Source organism: Siphateles boraxobius, unplaced genomic scaffold (assembly GCF_051911475.1).
Source record: "Siphateles boraxobius isolate OS27281-9 unplaced genomic scaffold, OSU_SipBor_1 22, whole genome shotgun sequence".
Lineage (NCBI taxonomy): Eukaryota > Metazoa > Chordata > Actinopteri > Cypriniformes > Leuciscidae > Siphateles > Siphateles boraxobius.
The window spans coordinates 30,496,996-30,519,527 of record NW_027508833.1 but is presented as its reverse complement, the minus strand read 5'-3'; the positions used below and the strand labels follow the sequence as shown (position 1 = coordinate 30,519,527).

The following is a 22,532-nucleotide window of genomic DNA, read 5'->3' as shown; positions in this document are numbered from 1 at the left end:
ATATTTCTTACCTCTGCATATGTTGGTGAGAGGCTGGTGGGTGTGAGCAGTGGAATCTGCTGAGTGCTGTTGGATGGAGATGTTAATCCTGATATTCCTTTCAGTCCCATGTTTGAATTAAATGTGTTGGAGGCGAGACCAATATCCAATGCTGGAAGGGAGCTAGTGTCAGGTTTTTGCTGGTTAACTGTGTTGGATTCTTTTCCTTTATTCATGTATTTCTCCAATAAGTCAGGCAGTTTGACTTCTGAGAAAGTTGGAAGAGGAGGAGGTGTCAATGGGCCCTTTACTGAATCACCAGGTCCACCCTTTACATTGCCATGATCTGGCAAATCACCAAGCCCCTCTTTGGGAGCTGTGACAGCATGGGACAATGGTATACCCTTCTGCTCTCCTGAGGCTGGCACCACCTCTGGTGGTGGCGTTATGGGGGACTGAAAGCCATTAATGAGAGAGCTTTGTTCAGTTCTGGCTTTTCTTGATGTATTTGGGTTGTTCACAAGGTTTGAAATTATTGACATTCTTTCCAATCTTGAGGACATTTTTCCAGAGCCTTCTGTGATTTGTTTTTCTCCATCATTTTTCTCCTCAGTAACTGTGAGCTTTTTAGCTTTGTCTTGTTCCCGTCTAGATGAAAGACCTTTATAAAGCAGGCTGTCCTCAGCACGTTTGGACAATGGGTTGGTTTTTGCCCCTTCATTGTTCTTCTTAATCATCATGGCTGGAGAGGGGTCTTTTGGTCCCGTAGTTTTTCTTGTCCCAAACTGGAACATGTCTGGGTCAAGAATCTTTTCAAAGTGATCTTCTCTAATGGCCGGCATGGCAAAAGGTGGCGAAGGCATCTTATTCTGCCCATGTTTTCGTGGAGGCAAAGAGAAAGGGGAGCAGTTCTCTTTAATGTCACGAATGAAATCATCAAAGTCACCCGAAGTGTCAAGCTGATTGTCATCACTTGCAGAACAATCCAAACGTCTCTCTGTTTTCTTTTTCTCAAAACTTTGGTCCACGTCTAACCAACTAGATGGTGCCTTGTTAATTTGTGAGAGGCTTTTGGGGTCCAAAGGAAGATTCTGAGATGTAAATTGTTGAACACTTTGGTCAGATGGTAGTTTCAGCTTTTGCAAGTTAATAGCTGGTAGTCTATCTTCAGTCTTTGTAAAATCCTTGAGGTTAGACTCTGTATTTTTAATTCGGACCTCACTCTTCCTGTCCACTATGAGAGTCCGTTTATCTGGTATTTTTTTAACTAATGGAAGGTGCTGCTCTAAAGTCTGATCACCTTTTTGAACAGGTTCTGGTTTAGAAGCAGCCTCTGGAGCCGTGAACACTGCTACTGCCATCTCATCAACTTGCTTTGATATATTGGATTCATTCTGTTTGACACATTCTGGGTTTGTTTTACTTGAGTCTTCAGACTTCAGACTTTCTTGCTTCTCTGAAACTTTGCATTTACCACTTTCTTCTTTATTTTTAACCTTTTCATCTAGCTGTATAGTTGTTTTTGGTCGTTTCAAATCTGCATTTAGAGCATTTTTCACACTGTGCTCTTTGGTCTCCATCTTCTGGACTATCTTTGATGAATTCTCTGAAATGACTGGAATGATTCGTTCCTGAGAAGGGCAAGAATTCTCCATACCTTGAGCACACAGATTACTGGTTTGCTCTTTCTCAAACCCAACAAGAGACTTCTCTTTGACAACATCTGGCAACTCATCCAATGCAACTTGCACATGTGATTCTGTTGAAACTGGTAAGTTGGATTCTGTCTGTTGTTTTATGAATTGTAAATTGTTTTCTGAAAGCGACACATCCAGTTTGTCTTTGGTTTCAACAGCACCAGATTTTTCATCCTTCACTTCAGAAGAACCTTTTGATTGTTTAGCTGTCTTTGGTATTGTGGAAATTCCATGTGTCTTAGTAAGGGCACATGTTTCTTCTTTGAATCCAAGAAATTTCTCTTTGGCAACATCTGCCTGCATATCTGGCATAATCTGGACATGTGACTCTGATGAATCTGGTATATTTGATTCGGTCTGACGTTTTATGGTTTGCAAATCGTTGTCTTCTGAAAGCGACACATCCAGTTTGACTTTGGTTTCACCAGCACCAGATTTGTCATCCTTCACTTCAGAAGAACCTTTTGATTGTTTAGCTGTCTTTGGTATTGTGGAAATTTCATGTGTATTAGTAAGGGCACATGTCTCTTCTTTGAATCCAAGAAACTTCTCTTTGGCAACATCTGCCTGCATATCTGGCATAATCTGTACATGTGACTCTGATGAATCTGGTATATTTGATTCGGTCTGACCTTTTATGGTTTGCAAATTGTTGTCTTCTGAAAGCGACACATCCAGTTTGACTTTGGTTTCACCAGCACCAGATTTTTCATCCTTCACTTCAGAAGAACCTTTTGATTGTTTAGCTGTCTTTGGTATTGTGGAAATTTCATGTGTCTTAGTAAGGGCACATGTCTCTTCTTTGAATCCAAGAAACTTCTCTTTGACAACATCTGCCTGCATATCTGGCATAATCTGGACATGTGACTCTGATGAATCTGGTATATTTGATTCGGTCTGACGTTTTATGGTTTGCAAATTGTTGTCTTCTGAAAGCGAAACATCCAGTTTGACTTTGGTTTCAGCAGCACTAGATTTTTCATCTTTCATTTCAGAGGAAGCTTTTGATTGTTTAGTGGTCTTGGGTATTGTGGAAAGATCATCTGTCTTAGTAAGGGCACATGTCTCTTCTTTGAATCCAAGTAACTTCTCTTTGACAACATCCAACTGCATATCTGGCATAATCTGGACATGTGACACATCCAGTTTGACTTTGGTTTCAGCAGCACCAGATTTTTCACCCTTTGTTTTAGAAGTAGCTTTTGGTTGTTTAGAAATATCTTGCCTACTCAGATCAATGGTTGTGTAATTGCCCATCTCAGGTATTGAGGAAATGTTATTTTCCTCTGTAAGGCCATACTTCTCTTTCTTGAAACCAGTAAGCGGCTTCTCTTTGACTGATTGCTTATCTGGTACATCGTAGACATGTGGATGTGATGAAATCTGTAGATTTGACTCTGTTTGGTGTTTTTCTGATTGTGAATCATTCTTTTCTGAAAGTGGCAAATCTAATGTGACTTTAGTATCAGTGGCACCAGATTTTTTACCATTTGTTTCAGAAGAGGCTTTTGATTGTTTAGCCGTCTTGGATATTGTGGACATTTCATCTGCCATAACAAAAGCACATGTCTTTTCCCCAAACTTAACAATATCCTTTTCTTTGGCAATATCTGACTGTTTATCTAAAGCAACTTCCACATGTGGGTCTGATAAAATAGATAGATTTGATTCTGTCTGTCGATTGGTTTGACAATCATTTACTGAAAGTGACACATCTGGTGTGACTTTGGTCTCAGCAGTATCACAATTTTTACTCTCCGTTTCAGAAATGGCTTTTGATTGTGTACAAATATTTTTAACTGTGTCAGATTTCAGAACAGGTGTGACAGACAAATTTGTCATCATTTTCTCACATTTGTCTATTTTTGAATCTGAAGCTGCAGTTGCCTCTGCCTTCCTAAAATCTTTCTTGGGTTTAAGTTTAGTGGGACTTTTGAGACGTGGTGTTGCTGACTGTAAATCACCCATGTCCTTTACAGGGCTTTTCAATTTGAGCTCTGGTGATACCCTGGCCGCAGCATTCCCAGTGGCTTGATCACATTTGGAAGATTTGCCATTACTTTCAGGACCGTTAACCAGTGATGACTCATTTCTCTCTGGCTTGGTAAGTGGCAGAGAAGCGGGTTCATATGACTCACTCTCTCCGCGGGCAACTTCTTCATCTGAGGGCTGTTTAAGAGGGATCGTTGGTGTCATTTGAGGCAGCTTCCTTCCTGTGGGTGACACATCAGTCATGACTTTTCTTGGACTCTTTGGCCCGCTTAGCTGGGTTTCGTTCGCTAACTTCTCCTTTTCAATGTTCTGCTCTGATTGTTCAATGCCAGGTACTGAGGAAGAAAGTTTTACCTGGGTTTTGTTGCCAGTGTCACCTGATTTGACTTTACTCTTTGAATAATGAAAACTACTCTTTAATGTTGGACTTCTGTCACTGACAATTGTTGGTTGTGTTTTTGATTTTTGGATATCTTTACATGCTTTGAATTCAATGTTAAGCTTTGTTGAACCAGAATTCTCCAGTGAAGATGGGGACGATGGGGATTTATCATCAGAAACAGAAAGTGAATTTTTTAGACTTCTTTCTCTTTTAGGCTTTGAAACAGTGACCTGTTCTTTAGTGGGTTGAGAAGTTTTAGTCACTAGTGAGGCATCCAAAACATCCCTCTCTTCCATTCTCTTAGTCGGTGACATTTTCTGCTCTGGGCGTATTAATCCTGCCCCATTCTGACGTTTGATGGACATCTGTCTTTCAGCTTCAGTAGACACACTATACACTGTGACAACCTCCACCACTTTCTTTGGTTTTGCTTGAACCTCTGGTCCGGTTTTCTTAGGAATTCTGGTCTTAGTGTCAATTGGTTTACTAAGTGTAACAGATTGGTCTTTTTCTGTTGGAGACCTGATCTCTTTTTGGTCTGTCTCCTTCTGCGAAAATCTCTGTAATGGAGGCACTTCTATCGTTGATGCCTCAGAGAGGCTTTTAATGCGAGACATTACAGCTTTTGTTTTAGGGGCAACTTGTGGTGGAGGGGTCTTCGCTTTAATTCCCCCACTTGTTCCACTTGCAGCTCTGTCCATACGCTTGGATGGCACAGATGAGTTTTGATGATTTCTCATCACACTATTAAGTGTTACTTTATTAATTGGCATTTCTGGGAAATCAGTAGCGTCTCTATTCTCTGTTGAAAGTTCAAAGGGGCTCTCTACATCCTCATGGAAAGGCTGCTCTTGACTGAAAACAGCACAATCTTCTACCGACTCATTTGTCTGTTGGTTGGACTGCTTGACATTCACACTTTTGGGGTTTGGTAATCTGTGAAAAGACAAAGGCAACAGCAATGTTAAGAGACAGGTATGGGAGGATCCATGCATTCATATCCATTCAACAGCATCACATTAATGAGAAATAATTGGATTTCTTCAAGCGTGTAAAAACTAAGTGTTATTTTTTTTATGAACTTGTTTGACTGCCTTTTTAACCTTGGCATCATTATTGCACACAACTTAAACAGCTTAAACTTTTAACCATGACATAGAATATTAATTAATTGTGTAGACTTTTAAGATTACTCAGCTGAAAAAGGCTGATTAATCAGAGGTGAACTTGCACAGGATTATTCAGGTAAATTTCTTTTGTGTGAATTAAAGATCAAATCAAACAATAGCTGCTGTAGAAACACAAGCGATCCCTATCTTGACAGTGAATCACTTGCACTTAATTTCTATTGTACGGGTTTTCATTTACTTTTATCACAGCTGTACATGAAGATATGATAAAGAATGAGATAATCAAATCAAATTACATAGAAACAGCCGTTTTTAAACATTAGACAACAACACTCATTGTGGTTAGATCTATTCTTCCCTAAAGAAAGTCCACAACAAAAATAATATAGCTATAAAAAAAACTAGTTTAAGTTTAGGGTGAGTATTTTTTTTAAAAAGAAATTAATATATTTATTCAGTGAGGACGCATTAAATTGATCAAAAGTGGCAGCAAAAACATTTATAATGTTATATAACTATTTTTTGAGGAAACCATAATGAAAGTTCATCTTTTTAAAATAGAATAGATGAACTTTCATTATGGTTTCCTCAAAAAATATTAAGCAGCACAACTGCATTCAACTGATAGTAATAAGAAATGTTTCTTGAGCAGCAAATCACAATTTTAGAATTATTACTGAAAGATCATTCAACACTGAAAACTGGAGTAATGGCTGCTGAAAATTCAGCTTTGCCATCACATTAATAAATTACATTTTAAAATACATAAAAATAACAACTGTTATTTTAAATTGTAATAATATTGCACAATATTACTGTTTTATTGTATGCATTGTGTGCATGCATGACTTATTTCAAAAGCATTTAAAACATCTTACCGACCCGAAACTTTTGAATGGTAGTGTGTGTATGTATGTATGTATGTATGTATGTATGTATGTATGTATGTGTATGTATATGTATATATATATATATATATATATATATATATATATATATATATATATACACACACAGAGAAACCTAAATCTATGGAAAGATCTGAGAGTCATTGTTCATCTCATACTCAAAATCATGGGAACCCAAGTATCATATTGCACACAGTCATCTGCACTGTACAGACTGAACAAAGGCCTTGCTGCTCAGTAACCCAACACAGACACAAAAACACAACACAAGAGTACTTACATTTTTACCCCAACCTGCTGTACATTCTGCGTTATATCCAAGTTAGTCTCACTTTCAGCTTGTTCTTCCCCGTCTAGGCTTGACTGAGAACCAACTAACACTCTTTTAGCGAAGACTTTTTCACTCTCTGACAGTTTCAAGCTTCTGCGTTTCTCTTCATTGCTGTCAGCCTGTTTAGGAATAAGTCTCTCTCGAGTTTCCTCCTCTGGTGGTTCTTGTAAGGTGAAGTTGGCTGGCTCTGGAGCTTGAGAAGGACCAGGAGTGTTGCTGGCAACTGCACTGAGGATAGAGTAACTCTCAGTTGGGCTGGCCAGAGCAGGTTCTGCAGGAGAAAGTGAGTCAGTAATGGAGCTCTCACTATCCTCCTCTGTCAGGTGAGTTTCCGCCCACACGGCTCTGTGTACTTGACCAGGTGAGGGAGAAGATTGAGCTGACCTCTCCGCTGCCTCAGGGGAAGTTGTGTTCGTTGGGGTGGGAAGCTCATTATTGCCTTCTTGATTGCTTAGTTTGCGTGATTTTCGTTTGCAGCCGTTTTTCTTCCCCATGCTTTCAGTTACCGTCTGCTCTCCAGGCTGATTGTCGGAGGACGATGAGTTTCTAGAATGTGATCCCAGAGTCACCCCAACCAGCGCCGTGTAATTCCCACCACCTGTGATGGTGGGTTTCAAAACAGTTTTTTTACTCTCAGTCCCTCCTGAGGCCGTGGAATACTTTGGCGTGTCAGGAGTGTGTACAGGGACGTCTGCACATTTCTTTATTGTTGTGTCTGTTGTCTCCTCTAGGTACACCTTGAGCTTCCTGTTCACTTCCTGCACCAGATGCTCGGTCTTCTTGTCACAGGAGGTCTCGACCCTGCTCACTTTGAACACTTCCACCTCTTTTACGCTCCCTCGTCCACTACTGCCACTGTCGGCAAAAGGCAAGTCTCCTCCATATGCGACAATGGAGGCTACGCTACACACGCTGGGACTTCTGTTCTCTGGACCAAACTCTGAATTATCAACAATCTCTCTGTGTTCAGTCGGTCTCAGTTCTTCTGATCCTGAGTACCTGGTTGGGCTGGTTGCCTCTGGCGACAAATCATCCCTGTCATCCGATGTGGTTCTGCTTTTTTTCTTCCGAGTGAAAAAACTTCCAATACGATTGAAAACTCCACTCTTCTCCTCAGAACTCTGAGAGAACAAAAAGGTAAATCCAAGTAAGAACACCTAAATAAAATACAATCTCAAATAACTATTATTAAACTTGAGTACTTGTGACTGTGCTGAGGGGGTTACAGATTTTGAACATTATTAGCAATTTCAGTTCCAATTACTAAATTATGATAAATGATCTTTACAAATGAACACCAGTAATACTGTGTATTTCTGTGTTCCATTGGCAAATAGTAATCTGAGTTCTAACATTTACTGATGTTCAATTTACTTTTTCAAAATATGCAAAGAGTCACTGCATTGTTTGTATTCCCAGCGGTCTTGTTTTAACTTATTTATTCCATTTGCTGGAAGGTAAAAACTCAAATCTATTGGATACTTATTATTTCCCACATAGAAAAACATAGGTAACTATGGTAACTGGTATTTGTTTTCCCCCATGTGCAAGCCGTCTTCCTTGATGACTACATTCAGCACAGCTTATCTACCTTATTGCTTCAAAATCAATTATTCACGATTACACTCTTACATAAATGCATAAAACCTTAGTTATAGTAGGCTATAAAGGAATTCAACACAAGATAGCCACACACAATCATTAGAAAAATTACGTAAAATGTCTCCAAAAAGACAAGTCCCAAAACCTCCACTTTACAATCCATGGTTTTCAAAATCTGAACATGAGACAAACCCCGCCTTGGCGGGCACTCTAAAATGAGTGATATCCAAGAACATACAGTCAATCGTTAACAAGAGGAAGCACATCAACAGAACATTCAAGTCAGCGCAGAACCCTAATCAGACATATAGCCTCCAAAAAAATACTATATTTACAGTTATTATTGTTACTTAAAAATGTGGTACCTTGACGTTGCCACTCACATTTTAATACTTTATTTTTTAAACAGTTACATTAATGTAAAACTCCAAATATTACATTTTAAATGAATAGAATATTTTTTTTAACGTAATCATATAATTCATTTGATAGATAAACACAAGTACTTAATTTATAAGTAATTAAGTTTGGTTAATCTGCTCCATCTTTCAGATATAGCAGCTACGTTGCTATAGCAGCGCCACGTTGACAAGAACATAAATTCCAGACTCCAAAAAAATCTACATATAAAAAATTCTGAGCACCCGAGGTGAAATGACTACTCATACCTTGCAAATTCCCGGTTAATAGATGATCTTTTCCTCTACAGAGCAGTTCATGTAAACATGTACCGCCTTCCTCCACCTACGAACTATCGCCGATTCATAAACGAATCATTCCATGAAGTCGATACCTTTTAATGATTCAGTTCACAAAACAGGATACAACGATTAATTAATAAATAGGTCAGGGGTGTGTTTCCCACAATCACCGCCAACTATGGTCGCAAGTTCAATTGAACTGTTGACCGAAGTTGCGACCAAATAGTTGGCTTTTAGGAAACGCACCCCTGACCGAGCAGTATGCGGGTAAACTGAACCGAATGATTTGTATCAACATGAACATGAAACGTTTTCAGCTGAGAGATGCAAATTAATATTTTTTTTATTGATTTGATTTATGTACGTTTTAAATCATGGCTGCCACATCCCAAACTGGGGAACATTATACTAGTTTTTTATAAACATAACATACTAACTAATATAAACTTGATAGCACTCCATGGCGTAAAGAATTATTTATTTATTTTGAACCGGCTCTTTTGAATGAACTGTTCAAAAAAGTGATTCGCAGGATCACTGTAACTATCCTAAACTAGGACAAAGGCGGTGTCTCAAAACCGAGTGTCGTGACTGTCTACCTACACAGTATTTGGGCATTAGAGTGTTCCGATTCACTTCAGAGCGATCTGAGAACCCCCGCGGTTAGGGGGGAATTATAATATGAGATGACACAATATGCTGTCTAGGTAGGCAGCTCATGTTTTTTAAGACAGTCAAAAACTCTCTCTAGACACAATAAATAACCGAAAACAAACATAGCTATTTTCCCTTAAAGTTTGATCTGTTTTAAACAAAATAGCAGTCTTACCATTTTATCCAGCTGGTTGTAGCTAAGTTTGTGTCTTTTTTTTTCGTTTGTTTGTTTTTCTTCTTCTTTTTCTTCATGCAGTGTACCGAAATCAGAACACAGATATCATTGTAAGCTGTCCAAAGTTCTCAGCAATAAAACACAGAATAAACAAATAGCCGACAGGGTATTAATCCAGCTCTATTCTCGATTACGATATTCAGTCCGTCTCATTCAATCGCAGTTCAGTCGCAGACTGCATGATCCGAAAAAAATGACAAAACTTTTTGAAGTTGCAATCATGTTCTGTTTACTTTGGTGGCGCCGCTCCAGGAGTTTTGCTGGTTGTGCCACATTGTAAGTGCGCTCAATTTAGAGCTGTTGTGCAACTGGCAAAGTTAAATAGCATTATTCGTCCACAGTCGATGTATGAGGACCGACCACATCCAACCAAACGCCACACCCTTCCTGTCTATCCAACGTGACTCTACAGACCACCGGGCATTAATAACACCAAATAATACAACTCATAATAATAATGTTGTTGTTATCAACCTTTAATGTAATATGTCATTTATAATTACAAAACAAGTAAATAACTTCATCTCTACAACAATTAAAAATTACTTTACTGATTTATATTATTTCTGTGTTGCACTTGTCAACTGGATTCTTTAACTTTATGTAGGCTATATATCACTAGCATCAAGTGAAACTACAGTGAAGAAAATTAAATAAAAGTTAATAAAATATCTAATGTAGCCTATCATTATTACATTTAGTTGCATGTTCAGCCCAAAGTTAGTGTGACCAATGAACTGGATTGTTTGTTCGATCACTATGCATTGTGCATTAATTGAGTAGGCTACAACACTTAATTGAACGAATATTCACTCATTTAAGTATTGCTTTGGATGAAAAGTATCAGAAAAATAGCAAATAACACAAACCATAAGCACAAGTTATTGCTAATAACTTTTAAAAAGGGAAGGTGTGTTCTTTGTTTGGCATCAGGTGGTTATCCATAGAAGGATAAAACCTTGAAGTTCTCTTTGTCATGTACAACAGAAAGGTCAGCCTTCCTTAACACTGCTATTGAGGATTCTGTTTGACTTCACTGTTGTGTGACTTTGACTTTACTTATCAACTCAGAAGGTCAAAGCGAACACTCTAATTTTTACAATATTGTTACTGAAATCTGGGGTAAAGAAACACCCAGTATAGAGTGGTGAAGGGAGGACATCAAAACTATCAAGACTATCGTTACGGAAGACTAACCCTCGTTCCCTCGAGATTTTCCTATGGGCTTTTATAATGGGGTTTTTCAATTTATGAGTAAAATAAAACCATAACCTGATGATCATTTAAGGTTATATTTTACAACATAAACTGCACACACGCATACCCCAAACTGTCTTATCTAGTTACGTTTTCAAAAATACAGACTCAAAATTTGCTTTTTCGCTAGTGTGTGTAATTTATCTCATAGAACAAAAAGTCAAAGTATCATCAAGTAGTGTTTACCAAAGGCTAGATTTTACTCATGAATTGAAGAACCCTAAAGGAAAACCTTGAGGAAACTAGATGCGAATTAGTCTTCCGGGTTTTGACGTCAGCCCTGCATTAATCTATTTCAGATCTATTTAGGTAATAATGAGCAACCTGAACCTGGACTTTGCATTGAGTATCATAGAAACAGAAAGTGAAGGTGTATATGTTTTTCTGTGTATGGATAACTAACAAATGGTTGTGTGGACAAATGGACTTTATTGGACTATCATTTTATAAAATGTTTAAATCATACTTCTATCCACATTTTTATGTTCTTTTTATGTCCATACATATTATGTATAAATCAGTTGTTCAGCCTGTGCTGCCCTCTGCAGGCTCATGAAAGAGCTAACAACACTTAAAGGGATTGTTCATCCAAAAATGAAAATTCTTGAATGATTCTTGAGGGTGAGTAAATAATGACTGAATTTTCCTTTTTGGGTGAACTATCCCTTGAAGCTGTTTAAGAGATAATTACTTAATGAATGGAAGTGGAACAGATCAGCAAATGGGAAAACCAAATATAAATAACCTTATATGGCTACTTATTTCACTAACATCAATCATTTTTGTCATAAATAGCCGACAATGGTTATAAAAATGTATGTTTAACACATTTGAGCTGTTTTAGTTCACTAGAAGCTTTTTACCAAGTATGTTTACATAGTAAGTTAAACCATAGTACAAGAAGCAAGGTACAATGTCCTTGGTTTGTGAACGATTCAACAAACGATTGTTCTCTACAAAAACCATCTATGCAGCTTTAAAAAAAGAACCACATAAAACACGTAATATATTTCAGATAGATTGAGCGTCTGTTAGTGTTTGTTGTACAGGGAGCTGTGACTGCTGTAATCTGAGCCTCTGATGAAAGTAGAGCAGCAGCTGCCCAAGGCTAAAGCAACCATAGGAAATCCAGTCAACTTCCTCTTCCTAACAGTAAACTTTAGTGATGTCAGCAAGATCAGTATGTTATTTTTGTTTAACAAGACAAAGTGTAATATCTATATATTCAGGATTAAAAGATATCACCTCATGTGATGTCCATATCATGTCCACTTCACGAGTTCCACAGTTATACAGACAGAGACAGATAGAGCTACCAGGATCTACTCACCTTCCTGTGTTTGAGAGTGGGAGAAGATGGATCTGAAAGGGAGATGAGATCCAGGCTCATCATGGAATTAGCCCGAGAGCGGACAGGGGTGGGGCAGGTGTCGGTCATCAAATAGTCCGCTGTTTGGATGCTCATCTGATCAAAACTCCTGTGGAACAGAGAACCAATTGTTACTGTAGTATAAAATGACTCCCAGATGCCCTAGTTTGCAATGGAGATGTAAAGTACTGTATCAGTGCAAACAACTGTAAGGGGGCTCTATAAGATTGTATTTTGTTTTTCTGTATTATCTTGACCAATAAAACGGCTTTTCAATACAATTAAAATAAGCTTCAAAACTAAATCCTCTCATGTGAATCACATGTGACCAGTAAAGAATATGTTCAGGTCACATTTCAACCCAAAGTCAAAGAGGGAAAAAAATAAACTATAGGTAAATTATATTATAGTGAAATATAGCCTATAATATATTTTTACTTTTAAGAGTATGTGGCACAGGTTAAAATATCAGAGTTGTAAGCAAATTTAAACAGAAAGCTATGTATATAATACATTAAAACTAAGTAAGTGAATTTATTGCATATATTTCTTGGAAGAATGTGGTGTCATGGTCTCAGGTTCAGAATAAATATTTAAGTGCTGCAACAGCTTTGTTGTTTTTGTCTGCTCACTATAATATGTGTTGTGACACAACAACAACAAGTCTACCTTTTAGCATTAAAGTGCAATATGAATAATTCATGGTAATAGGAATTAATTGTCATCTAGGTGTCAATTCCTAGTTCCTGAAATAAAGTTTGACACCATAAAAACAGTCCTTAGAAAAGATTCCTCCATTCAATGTACAGTCAGTACTTAAATAAAAGTCACATTGGCTTCAAAACTATAAATTTGCTCTAAAGTGAGAAAATCTTGTCTAGGTATTGTGCCATTGAACCATTTTGCAATTTGACCACCAGGGAGCAGTCTAAGATTAGTTCGCTTAGTTAGTTCCAAAAGTATGCTATTGCCTTTTCCTTCTCTTAGGCTGCATCCGAAATCACATACTTCCCAATAGAGTAGGTGAAAAACAGTATGTGACAAATGACGTATGTCCGAACGGTACTTATAACAGAGTAGCCAAAAAGTACCCCTATTCTTCTGTCGAGATTCTGAAGTGTGCATATGATGAACACTTTACTATCCCATGAGGCCATGGGAGAGGATTTGTGAATGGCAGTGAAGAGACGCAACTACAGACATAATAATGACAACATGGCAAATAGACATATGTCCAGATTACATTCACACACTTATACTATATATAAGTCACAGTTCTTATGTAAAATGGGGAGGAAGATAGATCTTTCTGAAGATAAAAAGCATGAAATGGTGCGATGTTGCTGGTGTCTCTGGAGTCCCAAGAACATCTCCAGGCTGGCAGTTGTGCATAAAGTTGCATTTCAGCCAACCCTAACCAAATCTCACAAAGAAAAACGTTTACAGTGGGCGTAGAAATACAATTTCAAACAGTTTTATTGCCATGGTGTTTTTTGCAGCATGGAATAGTGCGTGAAACCTATCCTGCATGAAAATCGTTATATATCAGAAGCCAAAATCCTGTATAATAGCATAAAAGGGTCAGCTATTTACTCCGCGTATCTTGCAGAAGTCATTTTGACACCCTCAGAGACCCCAAAGAGACCTTTCATCTCATTTCTCAATATTCCAGGCCAAATAATCACCTGCAAGCACTTTGCTGACATCGCAGTCTTGTTGGAACAGGGTGGACATTTACCAACCATCCAGAAATCCATCAAGACTATCCATTGCAGCACAGCATTCGTCAACGAATACAACTATTTAAAATGAGTCTTCATGTATTTCTAAACCCAATGTAAATGTTTCTCTTTGTGAGCTTTTATTAGGGTTGGCTGAAATGCAACTTTATGCACATATTTCAGCCTGGAGGGGTTCTTGGGACTCCAGAGACACCAGCAGCTTCATACACCTATTTGCTGCTCATCAGTGGCTTTTTTACAGCTGCTATTTTAATACGATTAATTTGTTTGACAGAAACTTCCTTTTTTAAGCCTTTATCTGACCGAGTTCTTCGGTGCTCTAAATCACTAAGAAATCTTTTGAAAGTTCGACAATCTCTTGCAAAATATTAGTTATTTGTATGCCTTTTGCAAGACATTGCACCATTTCTGAGATGAAAGATCTTTCTTCCTCCCCATATTATGTGAGAAGTGTGACTTGTTTAATAATGGGTAATAATTGCTTAAGTAGGTTTTCCATTTTAGAAGACCTGGCAAACAAGGCCTACTTAAACCTGTCCGAGATTGATACCAGATATCTAAAAAGAGAAATAAAACAAACAAATGCTTTCTTTGAAAAACTAAACTCTGAATGTTTATTGTACTAAAATCCTACTATTATGTTACTTGCATAATAATTTAGAACACATAGTACTGCCCACCGGCACAGATCAAAAGCCGTTGGGAATCATTATAGTTCTGCGAAACACAACTTCCGTGCCCCATAACACAAACATATTATTAAACTTTTTTTTTTTTTTTTTGACTGTTAGAAATATGAGGAAGGTGCAGAAATGATCCGCATGCTTCCATCCTTTTTCTAGAGAACACAGTATCGGAGTAAATAACAACTTTCCCAAACAGAGAATACCTGAACACCATTAAGGGGAAAAAGACAAAAATGTTCTTTGACAGGTTTGTCGTAGTAAACGAAAGTCTCACAGATCTGCAGCGTGTCTGATCTGGCGGTTCTGACCACAATCCAGTGTTAACGCTTGACTCATCACATTGAAAGAGTTCACAGTAATTCAACTGTTTGGGTGTTGAATGCGATAAATGGCTTATGGCATTTTGGTTTCTTAATCCGAACCAACTGCCCTGCTTCATCCTACCCACATTTTAACTGACAATCTATGTTGGTTCTAGACTTTCCAGGAATATTTTATTAAAAATCATGCTTCATATTGTAAATGACACCCATTTGTTTAGCTATGGCTCAAAAAAGGGTTAATACTTCAGTTTCCTCTCTGACTGTTTGAGCCCTCAGGCAAATACATGATCTGGCATGTGTGTCAGTGATCTCAGGGCTATGAATGCTAACACAAACAACCTGAGACGCCTGCAGGTTTTCGTATTTAATCCGAATAAGCTCATATCCAGTTTAAGATTTTGTATCATACAGATATCCATGAATATTCCTTTCAGTGCATTTTAAATTCCTTCGCTGTTTACATGACACACATTACTGTAAATGTAAAATGAAGAAAATGAAATACACACATAATTGTCTGGGTGTTTTTTTCAGTCGACCAAGCCTATTTACAGGATGACCCACTAACACAGATTCTGGATTTAAAACTTCAAATTATGAAATATCGATACTGTGACTCAAATGTGAAAATTTTAAACTTAAAAAGAATTGCTGATCTACAGTAACTTGTCCCTGACTCACACAGATGTTAATAATAATATGAAGTGTGTCAACCTGTCACACAAAATTTGATTATGTATTTAAAAAATCTGATCTGAATATGAGTGATCATCCTAAAACACATCCATTTGATCACATGACAGCACATCACATGTCCCTGTCACAAGTTGTAGATGAGAGCATTCGAAAATTAGTCAAAAAATTAAATAAATGGAGGAGTGGCAGAGCTCTGTGAATGACAGGCTTCAGTTGGAATTCCACTTTCTGTGGAATTATGCAAATGTTCAAGCACTGTTTGTCAGTCTCACACCCACATACAACACAATGAACTATTAAAAATGGGTTTCGTTCATTTAAATAAAGCTGAAATACAATAAAATAGAAATATTAGATGAAAAACGTCTAATACAGTCTTTAACTTCAGTTTTTGCTGCTGACATCTTAAATATTCAGCTAAAAACTTAAACCCTGTCCTATTTGTTTAGGTTTTGGAAGATTAATAATATACAGAAAACAACAAAGAATTGAAATAATTACTTTCAAATGATCACCGATCACAGTTCTTATCACCGAGTGTTATTTATGGATTTTGGAGGAAAAGTTTCACTAACAGGTCTCAAACTTGGATTCTAAATCTGTAATCAAAGAGCTTTATGTTTTCATTACTTAAAGGGATAGTTCACCCAAAAATGAAAAAATGGGCCTCGTGTCAGTTCACTAGTATAATACCATACGCTTCTGTTGTTGTACGTCACACGCATCACCCACATGACGAGCGTCGGCCAATAGTGAGCCTACGGAATTACACTAAGTTAACTGACTAGAGGCCCATAGAGAAGGAAATGAATTGTTGAAATAAAGTCGTTATTTTTGTTTGTTATTGCGGACAAAAAGTATTCTCGTCGCTTGATAAACTTAAGATTGAGCCACTGTAGTCACTTGGACTATTTTAACGATGTCTTTAATAACTTTTCGAGGCCGGCAAGTAGTGCTGGGCAGTTTGACCAAAAATTCATATCACGTTTTTTTTCAAAATTATGCCGGTTTTCCGGTTTATGACGGGTTTTTTTTTCATGCATAATCAGGTGTTCAAAGCATTTTCTACTGGTTGAGAGAGGAATTAATGAAGTAAATTGACTTAGGATGGTCTATTTTACTGTCATTAGTGAATATTGTAGAATAGAATAGCGCCCAGTATAACCTAAAATTGTAATTTCTTAACGTTCTAATAACGTTCTTATAACCAGGAAATAACGTTAATACAACGTTTATATAACAGGAGAATTGTACGTTCTAATGACGTTTGAATGATGTTCTTATAACCAAGCAAGAACGTTAATACAACGTTTATATAACGGGAGAATTGAACGTTCTTATAACGTTTTGAATAAAGTTTTTATAACCAAGAAAAAACGTTACTACAACGTCTAGAACATGTCCCTAGAACATTCAGAAATAACGTTAACTTTTTTATAACTTAATGGGAACGTTATGAAAACGTTCTTATAACCTAAAATTGTTAGCTGGGGAAGAGGAGAGATTCGCGATTGCACTGAACACGTTTTAACTGCAGGATTCTCTGAGCGAGCCCAGAGAAAATAGACCTATTTTAACAAGAGCAGCGTGTATCTGAGAGCGCGGCACATTATATTCCGCACGCCAGCAGAGAGATTCGCGCTCGCGCAATATCGTGACGAATATACAAACCGGTTTTCGGTTTGAACCGGTTTACCGCCCAACACTACCGGCAAGTTCAATCCCTGAAGAAGCCTATGGACTAGTATGGAGGAGTGATCCAGCTCTCAGATTTCATCAAAAATATCTTAATTCGTGTTCCGAAGATGAACGAAGGTCTTACGGGGTTGGAACAACATGAGGGTGAGTAAATACTGACAGAATTTTCATTTTTGGGTGAACTATCCCTTTAAGACAATGCATTTGTGAGGGTTGGGGTAGCTACTTTATTTAAGCAAGCAAATATTTGTGAGAGCTTTGCGCAAGGACAAAGATCCACAGGAGAGGCTACTCTTACTAAGACCACTGCCCCTTAAGGAGCATTACCTAACTGTTACATAACACTGACATTCTGACCAAATCCACACACATTCTGACCCATTTTCTGGTTAATTTCCTCTGCAGAGTCCGTCGAGCTCAGACTGTCACATTATGTTCTGTTTAGTGTTGTTTGCATGGACTTTCAGGTTGTTGTCATTTGTCATGTCTTTGTTCAGATTCCTGCCACTCATCTATCTCCTTGGTTAAAGTCATTATTAGTTCTTTATTAGCACATCTGTGTCAGCTGTGTTCTATTAATAATCCTTGTTTGTGTTTGCTTTATAAGTTCATCCTTCACATTCCCGGTTCGGCCACTGTTGTAAATGGTGTGTGTTGCTGCCTGTCCTTCTGTCCTATTTTGATTATCATTAAACCTTTTGTGTTGAAAACTTCCTGCAACCACCCGTGACACAGACATTCGTGAGTGAAAACACTGGAGAGCTGCTTTATAGTAGAAAATGAAGTTTCTGAAGAAAGGAGACACTGACACTATTTGGGTAAAGCTGTTGGGTATCATGTTTAATACGGTAAAGCTGCTTGATTTTAAGCAATCTTTTGTATAAAGTTCTATATAAATAAAAACAAGACATGACTTTACTGGATTTCCGAATTGCAGAGGTCGCGAAAACAATCATATCCACATTGCTATGATGATTAGATGCTTTTCTTGTGGTTTATTAAAAAATGCTTGCTGTTTTCTCAATTTTGTTGTGTTTATTTCGTTATTTAGAGGAAAGCGCGCAGCACATCATTCTCATCTAACCGTCATTGTCAGCAGAGTGGGCGGCGGCAGATGTTCGATAACATTATCGCGTTCGAACTTCGTCTTATCCCTATACTTTTTGTCATTTGGAGCTCAAAGGTCAAGATCCCCACTCACATATATTATATGAAAAATCTCACCATTATATTATTTTTTCTTCACTTATTTGTGTTACACAAAAGAAAGACAATTATACAGGTTCAGAATGACATAAAGGCATATAAAAAAATCATATTTGGTTGAATTAATTACTCCTTAAAATGTATCTATATATATATATATATAAAAATAAGATCGTTATGAGGATGGTTAAATGTAATCAGGTACAGTTAATGTGACCAGACTCATCTGATGCATCACTTGGCCTCGTGGTACAGTGGTAATGTGACAAATTACACACGATAAGCTGTTGCACACAGTGTTGGGAGAGCCACACCTCTTCATTACAGAAAAACGGTTTGCATACAGACTGTCTCCAGAGCATTCATGACAATTCAGGATACAGGATGTGTGACATCATGCAAGGAAAGACAACAGGCCACAGGATCATATAATAATAAAAACAATAAAAACAATGCAAAATACAATTTCATGGAAGAAATATCGATGACCAATTTTTTTATTTACATTTTTTAATTCACTAAATAATAAAAGCAGGTGTTGCAAAAACTTTAAACACTATTTTGGACCGCGGTTGTCATTCTTGAATAGCCACAAGAGTGTCTTCCCAATTTTAAAAAAACAGTATTTTTCTGAGTATAGTCAATTGGATGGGGGAGCCTGATTATTCCTAACTTTTTCACCTTGGCTCACCTCAGGAAACCTGTTGTTGGTGGTTTTGGAGTTTCTTTTCTTTTGTAAAGGATGGTGAGTTTTTGTTTGTTTAGTTATATTAGAGAAGAGGGAAAGCATAGACAAGTTAGCAGACCCGGAAAATTCTTTATTGTTTGTTACATCTTGAGTTAGGAAAGTTTTAACTGAGTTGTATTTTAGATTAGTTAGCTCACCAGTCCTTATTTAGGACTGGTGAGGAAATTTGTAGATGTTTATCTTCCTTGTTTGTTTGTTTTGTTACTTTTTGCTGCAACTAAATTTGATCTTGTTCTTCCCCTGGTCATTGCAATTTTTCTGAACAGGCTTTTTACGTTGGTCCCTAATTTGAGTCGTAACACTTTACTTATGTAGCTTTGTACTTTGACTGAGTATCAAAGATATTAGCAAATTTTACTCTCTACTTGACTATATTATTGAAAAAGTATATATATCAAAAGGCTATGTTTTGCTCTTACTTGCCGAAACTTGTCAACAAGGCTACTTTACGAAAATCGAATGTGAGTGCATTAGCAGGTAGTTGCTGAATCGCAGGTGTTTCATATATGAGATGAGGACATGGCTGCAAGTCTTTGACTAGTTAATTTTACTTAATATTATTTTAATTATCTGTTATATTGAAGAGACCTTTTTGAAGGATATTTGTTTACTCATGACCTTTTTGAGCACTTGAGCTTAGCTGAAACTTTAGTTTTATAACTGAAACAAACGTCTAGTGTTTGTAGACGTTTAAGAGTCTTGTGTGGATATTGATTTGTTGCAATATTTAGGTGTTCAGTTTTATTTCGATTTTAGAAAATAAACATGTGATTGCTCTCCTCTCAAATAAACTCTTTCTTGTTTTTCACTGGCAAGTCTAGAGCCTACATTCAGTACGAATAAAATACTTAAGTACTTTAAAAACTAGGTACTCTAAGACTTTTACTCAAGTGGTATTGAAATTGGTGACTTGTAACTTGTAATGGAGTCATTTTGACTAAAAGTTATCTCTACTTTTATTATATAAAATATATAGCTGGAAAGGAATTGTATGCAGGTATGATGTGAATTCTATTCATCTTCAGTATGTTTTACTAAGAATTCATGTTGTGTAGTTCTCATGGTATTGGCAACTGTAGTTTCCATACCTCTTCATTTTTACTTTGTGTTGTTTCTATATTTTTGATGATTGTGTCTTATCATGATTATATGTGTTAATCATTTTTGAGAAATAAATTTGCCTGATTCAAATTCCTAAAAATTTGGGTTGCAGCTTCATGACATGGAAAAATGTGGGTCCCATGGCCAAACCAGTTGAGAACCGCGTTACACCTCTACTCTGAATCAATACATTCAAAATATAAGATGTTGAGCTGCCACTAAGGTCTATTTTATTATTATTATTATTATCTCTAAAGAGCAGTAATAACTCCTTTTGAAAAACCAAAAGGTCTCACCTTTGTCTTTATCTTAGGCTGCCATTGAACATAATGATTTAAAGCTCCCATAACCTTTCATGATGATTTCATTTTAAACCCACACACACACACACACACACCGACAAACACAAAAAGGTTAATCTAAATATGGTTACGGTATTAAAACAATGTGGACTGGTCGGTTGCACAACTTATTTTGAAACCGTCAAATCAATCATTTTAATTTGGTAAATGACTATTGTCCAAAAGATAATATTTTAATGGAGCAAAGGGGTTTGGTAAATGAAAACTGCCTACCCTTTACAAATTATGAAAATGACAGAAAACAAGAGAAGAGAAATCTGTCATTATATAACATCTTGACTATGCTATGCTAATGACTATACATTTTGTCAAACCTAATATATATATATATATATATAGTTGTGGCAGGGTTCTACGCTAAGGTTTTTCCCAAGGAGCACATGTGCTCCTAAATGAAAAAATCTAGGAGCACACAAAGACATTTTGGAGCGCAGTGAAAAATGTTGAAGTAACAGAGTTTAACAAACTGTTCATTATATATATATATATATATATATATATATATATATATATATATATATATATATATATATAAACACAACGTGTGTGCTCCTTCTCTTTCTGTTCAACTATGGTGTGAAACTGTCGTTTTGATGCAGAAGCATAAATCACACTTTACAATCACTTTAGTAAAACAGAACAAGGTGAACGTGTTACTCTCAGGAGGAGGAGCACATCGGCACACCTGTGAATCTGCATCTTTCACTGCAGAGGCTTTTTCCACAACATGGAGGAGAAACTAGTTTAAATGAGTGTATTAGTATTTACTAGTATTAGTCGACTAAAACTAGACTAAAAATAAAACAATTCAGATGACTAAAATATAATGGGTTTAGTTCAATTGTAATGCATTCATTTAGAATTTCTCTAAAATGTCCAAACCCATATAGTCCAGGAGAAAACATCTATTAACCTGTTAATATGAATGATTTTAAAGTTTGAACATGCAATACATGTACAGATTTAACTACTGTGACTTAAAAAAATCTTAAAATGAAATAAAACCACTTATTCTAAAGTAGAATAGTCTTCTTTCAATGAATGATATATGCATTCTTTATAACTACTTGCATACATCATTCTTTATTATTTCAAAAAGCAGACATATTTATTTGTATGAATTAAATATAACGAATCCTTATTAAAGCTATTAACGAGCAGTGAATGCTTTTCTCTTTTTCTTTTGTTGCTTGATCAATATTAAGGACACCGACTGCATTAGGTTTATTACTTACTGTCACTTTAAGACATCGTACCATGTCCAATTACATGCGGATCCAATTGCACTGATGCACATCCGATACACTCAAAACTGTTTAAAGGGATAGTTCACCCAAAAATGAAAATTATGTCATTAATGACTCACCCTCATGTCGCTCCAAGCCCGTAAGACCTCCGTTCATCTTCAGAACACAGTTTAAGATATTTTAGATTTAGTCCGAGAGCTTTCTGTCCCTCCATTGAAAATGTATGAACGGTATACTGTCCTTGTCCAGAAAGGAAATAAAGACATCATCAAAGTAGTCCATGTGACATCAGTGGGTTAGTTAGAATGTTTTGAAGCATTGGAAATACATTTTGGTCCAAAAATAACCAAAACTACGACTTTATTCAGCATTGTATTGTCTTCCGGTTCTGTTTGGGATCCGCGTTCACGAGTCCGCAGTGACGCTGATGACGTAAGACGCTGCTGACTTGTATCTGGTGCGTCCGTGTATTCGGGTTCAAATAAA

The 22,532-nt window shown here is 36.9% G+C and overlaps 1 protein-coding gene across 3 annotated transcripts in view; it reads right to left on the bottom strand.

The window, feature by feature from the left end:
* Positions 1-22,532, bottom strand: part of crybg1a (crystallin beta-gamma domain containing 1a) — a 51,959-nt gene that overhangs the window by 15,725 nt on the left and 13,702 nt on the right. The window contains exons 2-4 of one of the 3 annotated variants that reach the window (XM_077239621.1): positions 12,199-12,346; positions 6,369-7,540; positions 12-4,986 (exon numbers count right to left, since the gene is read on the bottom strand). In XM_077239621.1, the coding sequence (XP_077095736.1) occupies positions 12-4,986; positions 6,369-7,540; positions 12,199-12,346 (6,295 nt within the window). Of the gene's footprint in view, positions 1-11; positions 4,987-6,368; positions 7,541-8,689; positions 8,974-9,551; positions 10,009-12,198; positions 12,347-22,532 lie in introns of those variants that run through there. The other 2 variants (XM_077239622.1, XM_077239623.1) reach the window with 2 other exon arrangements.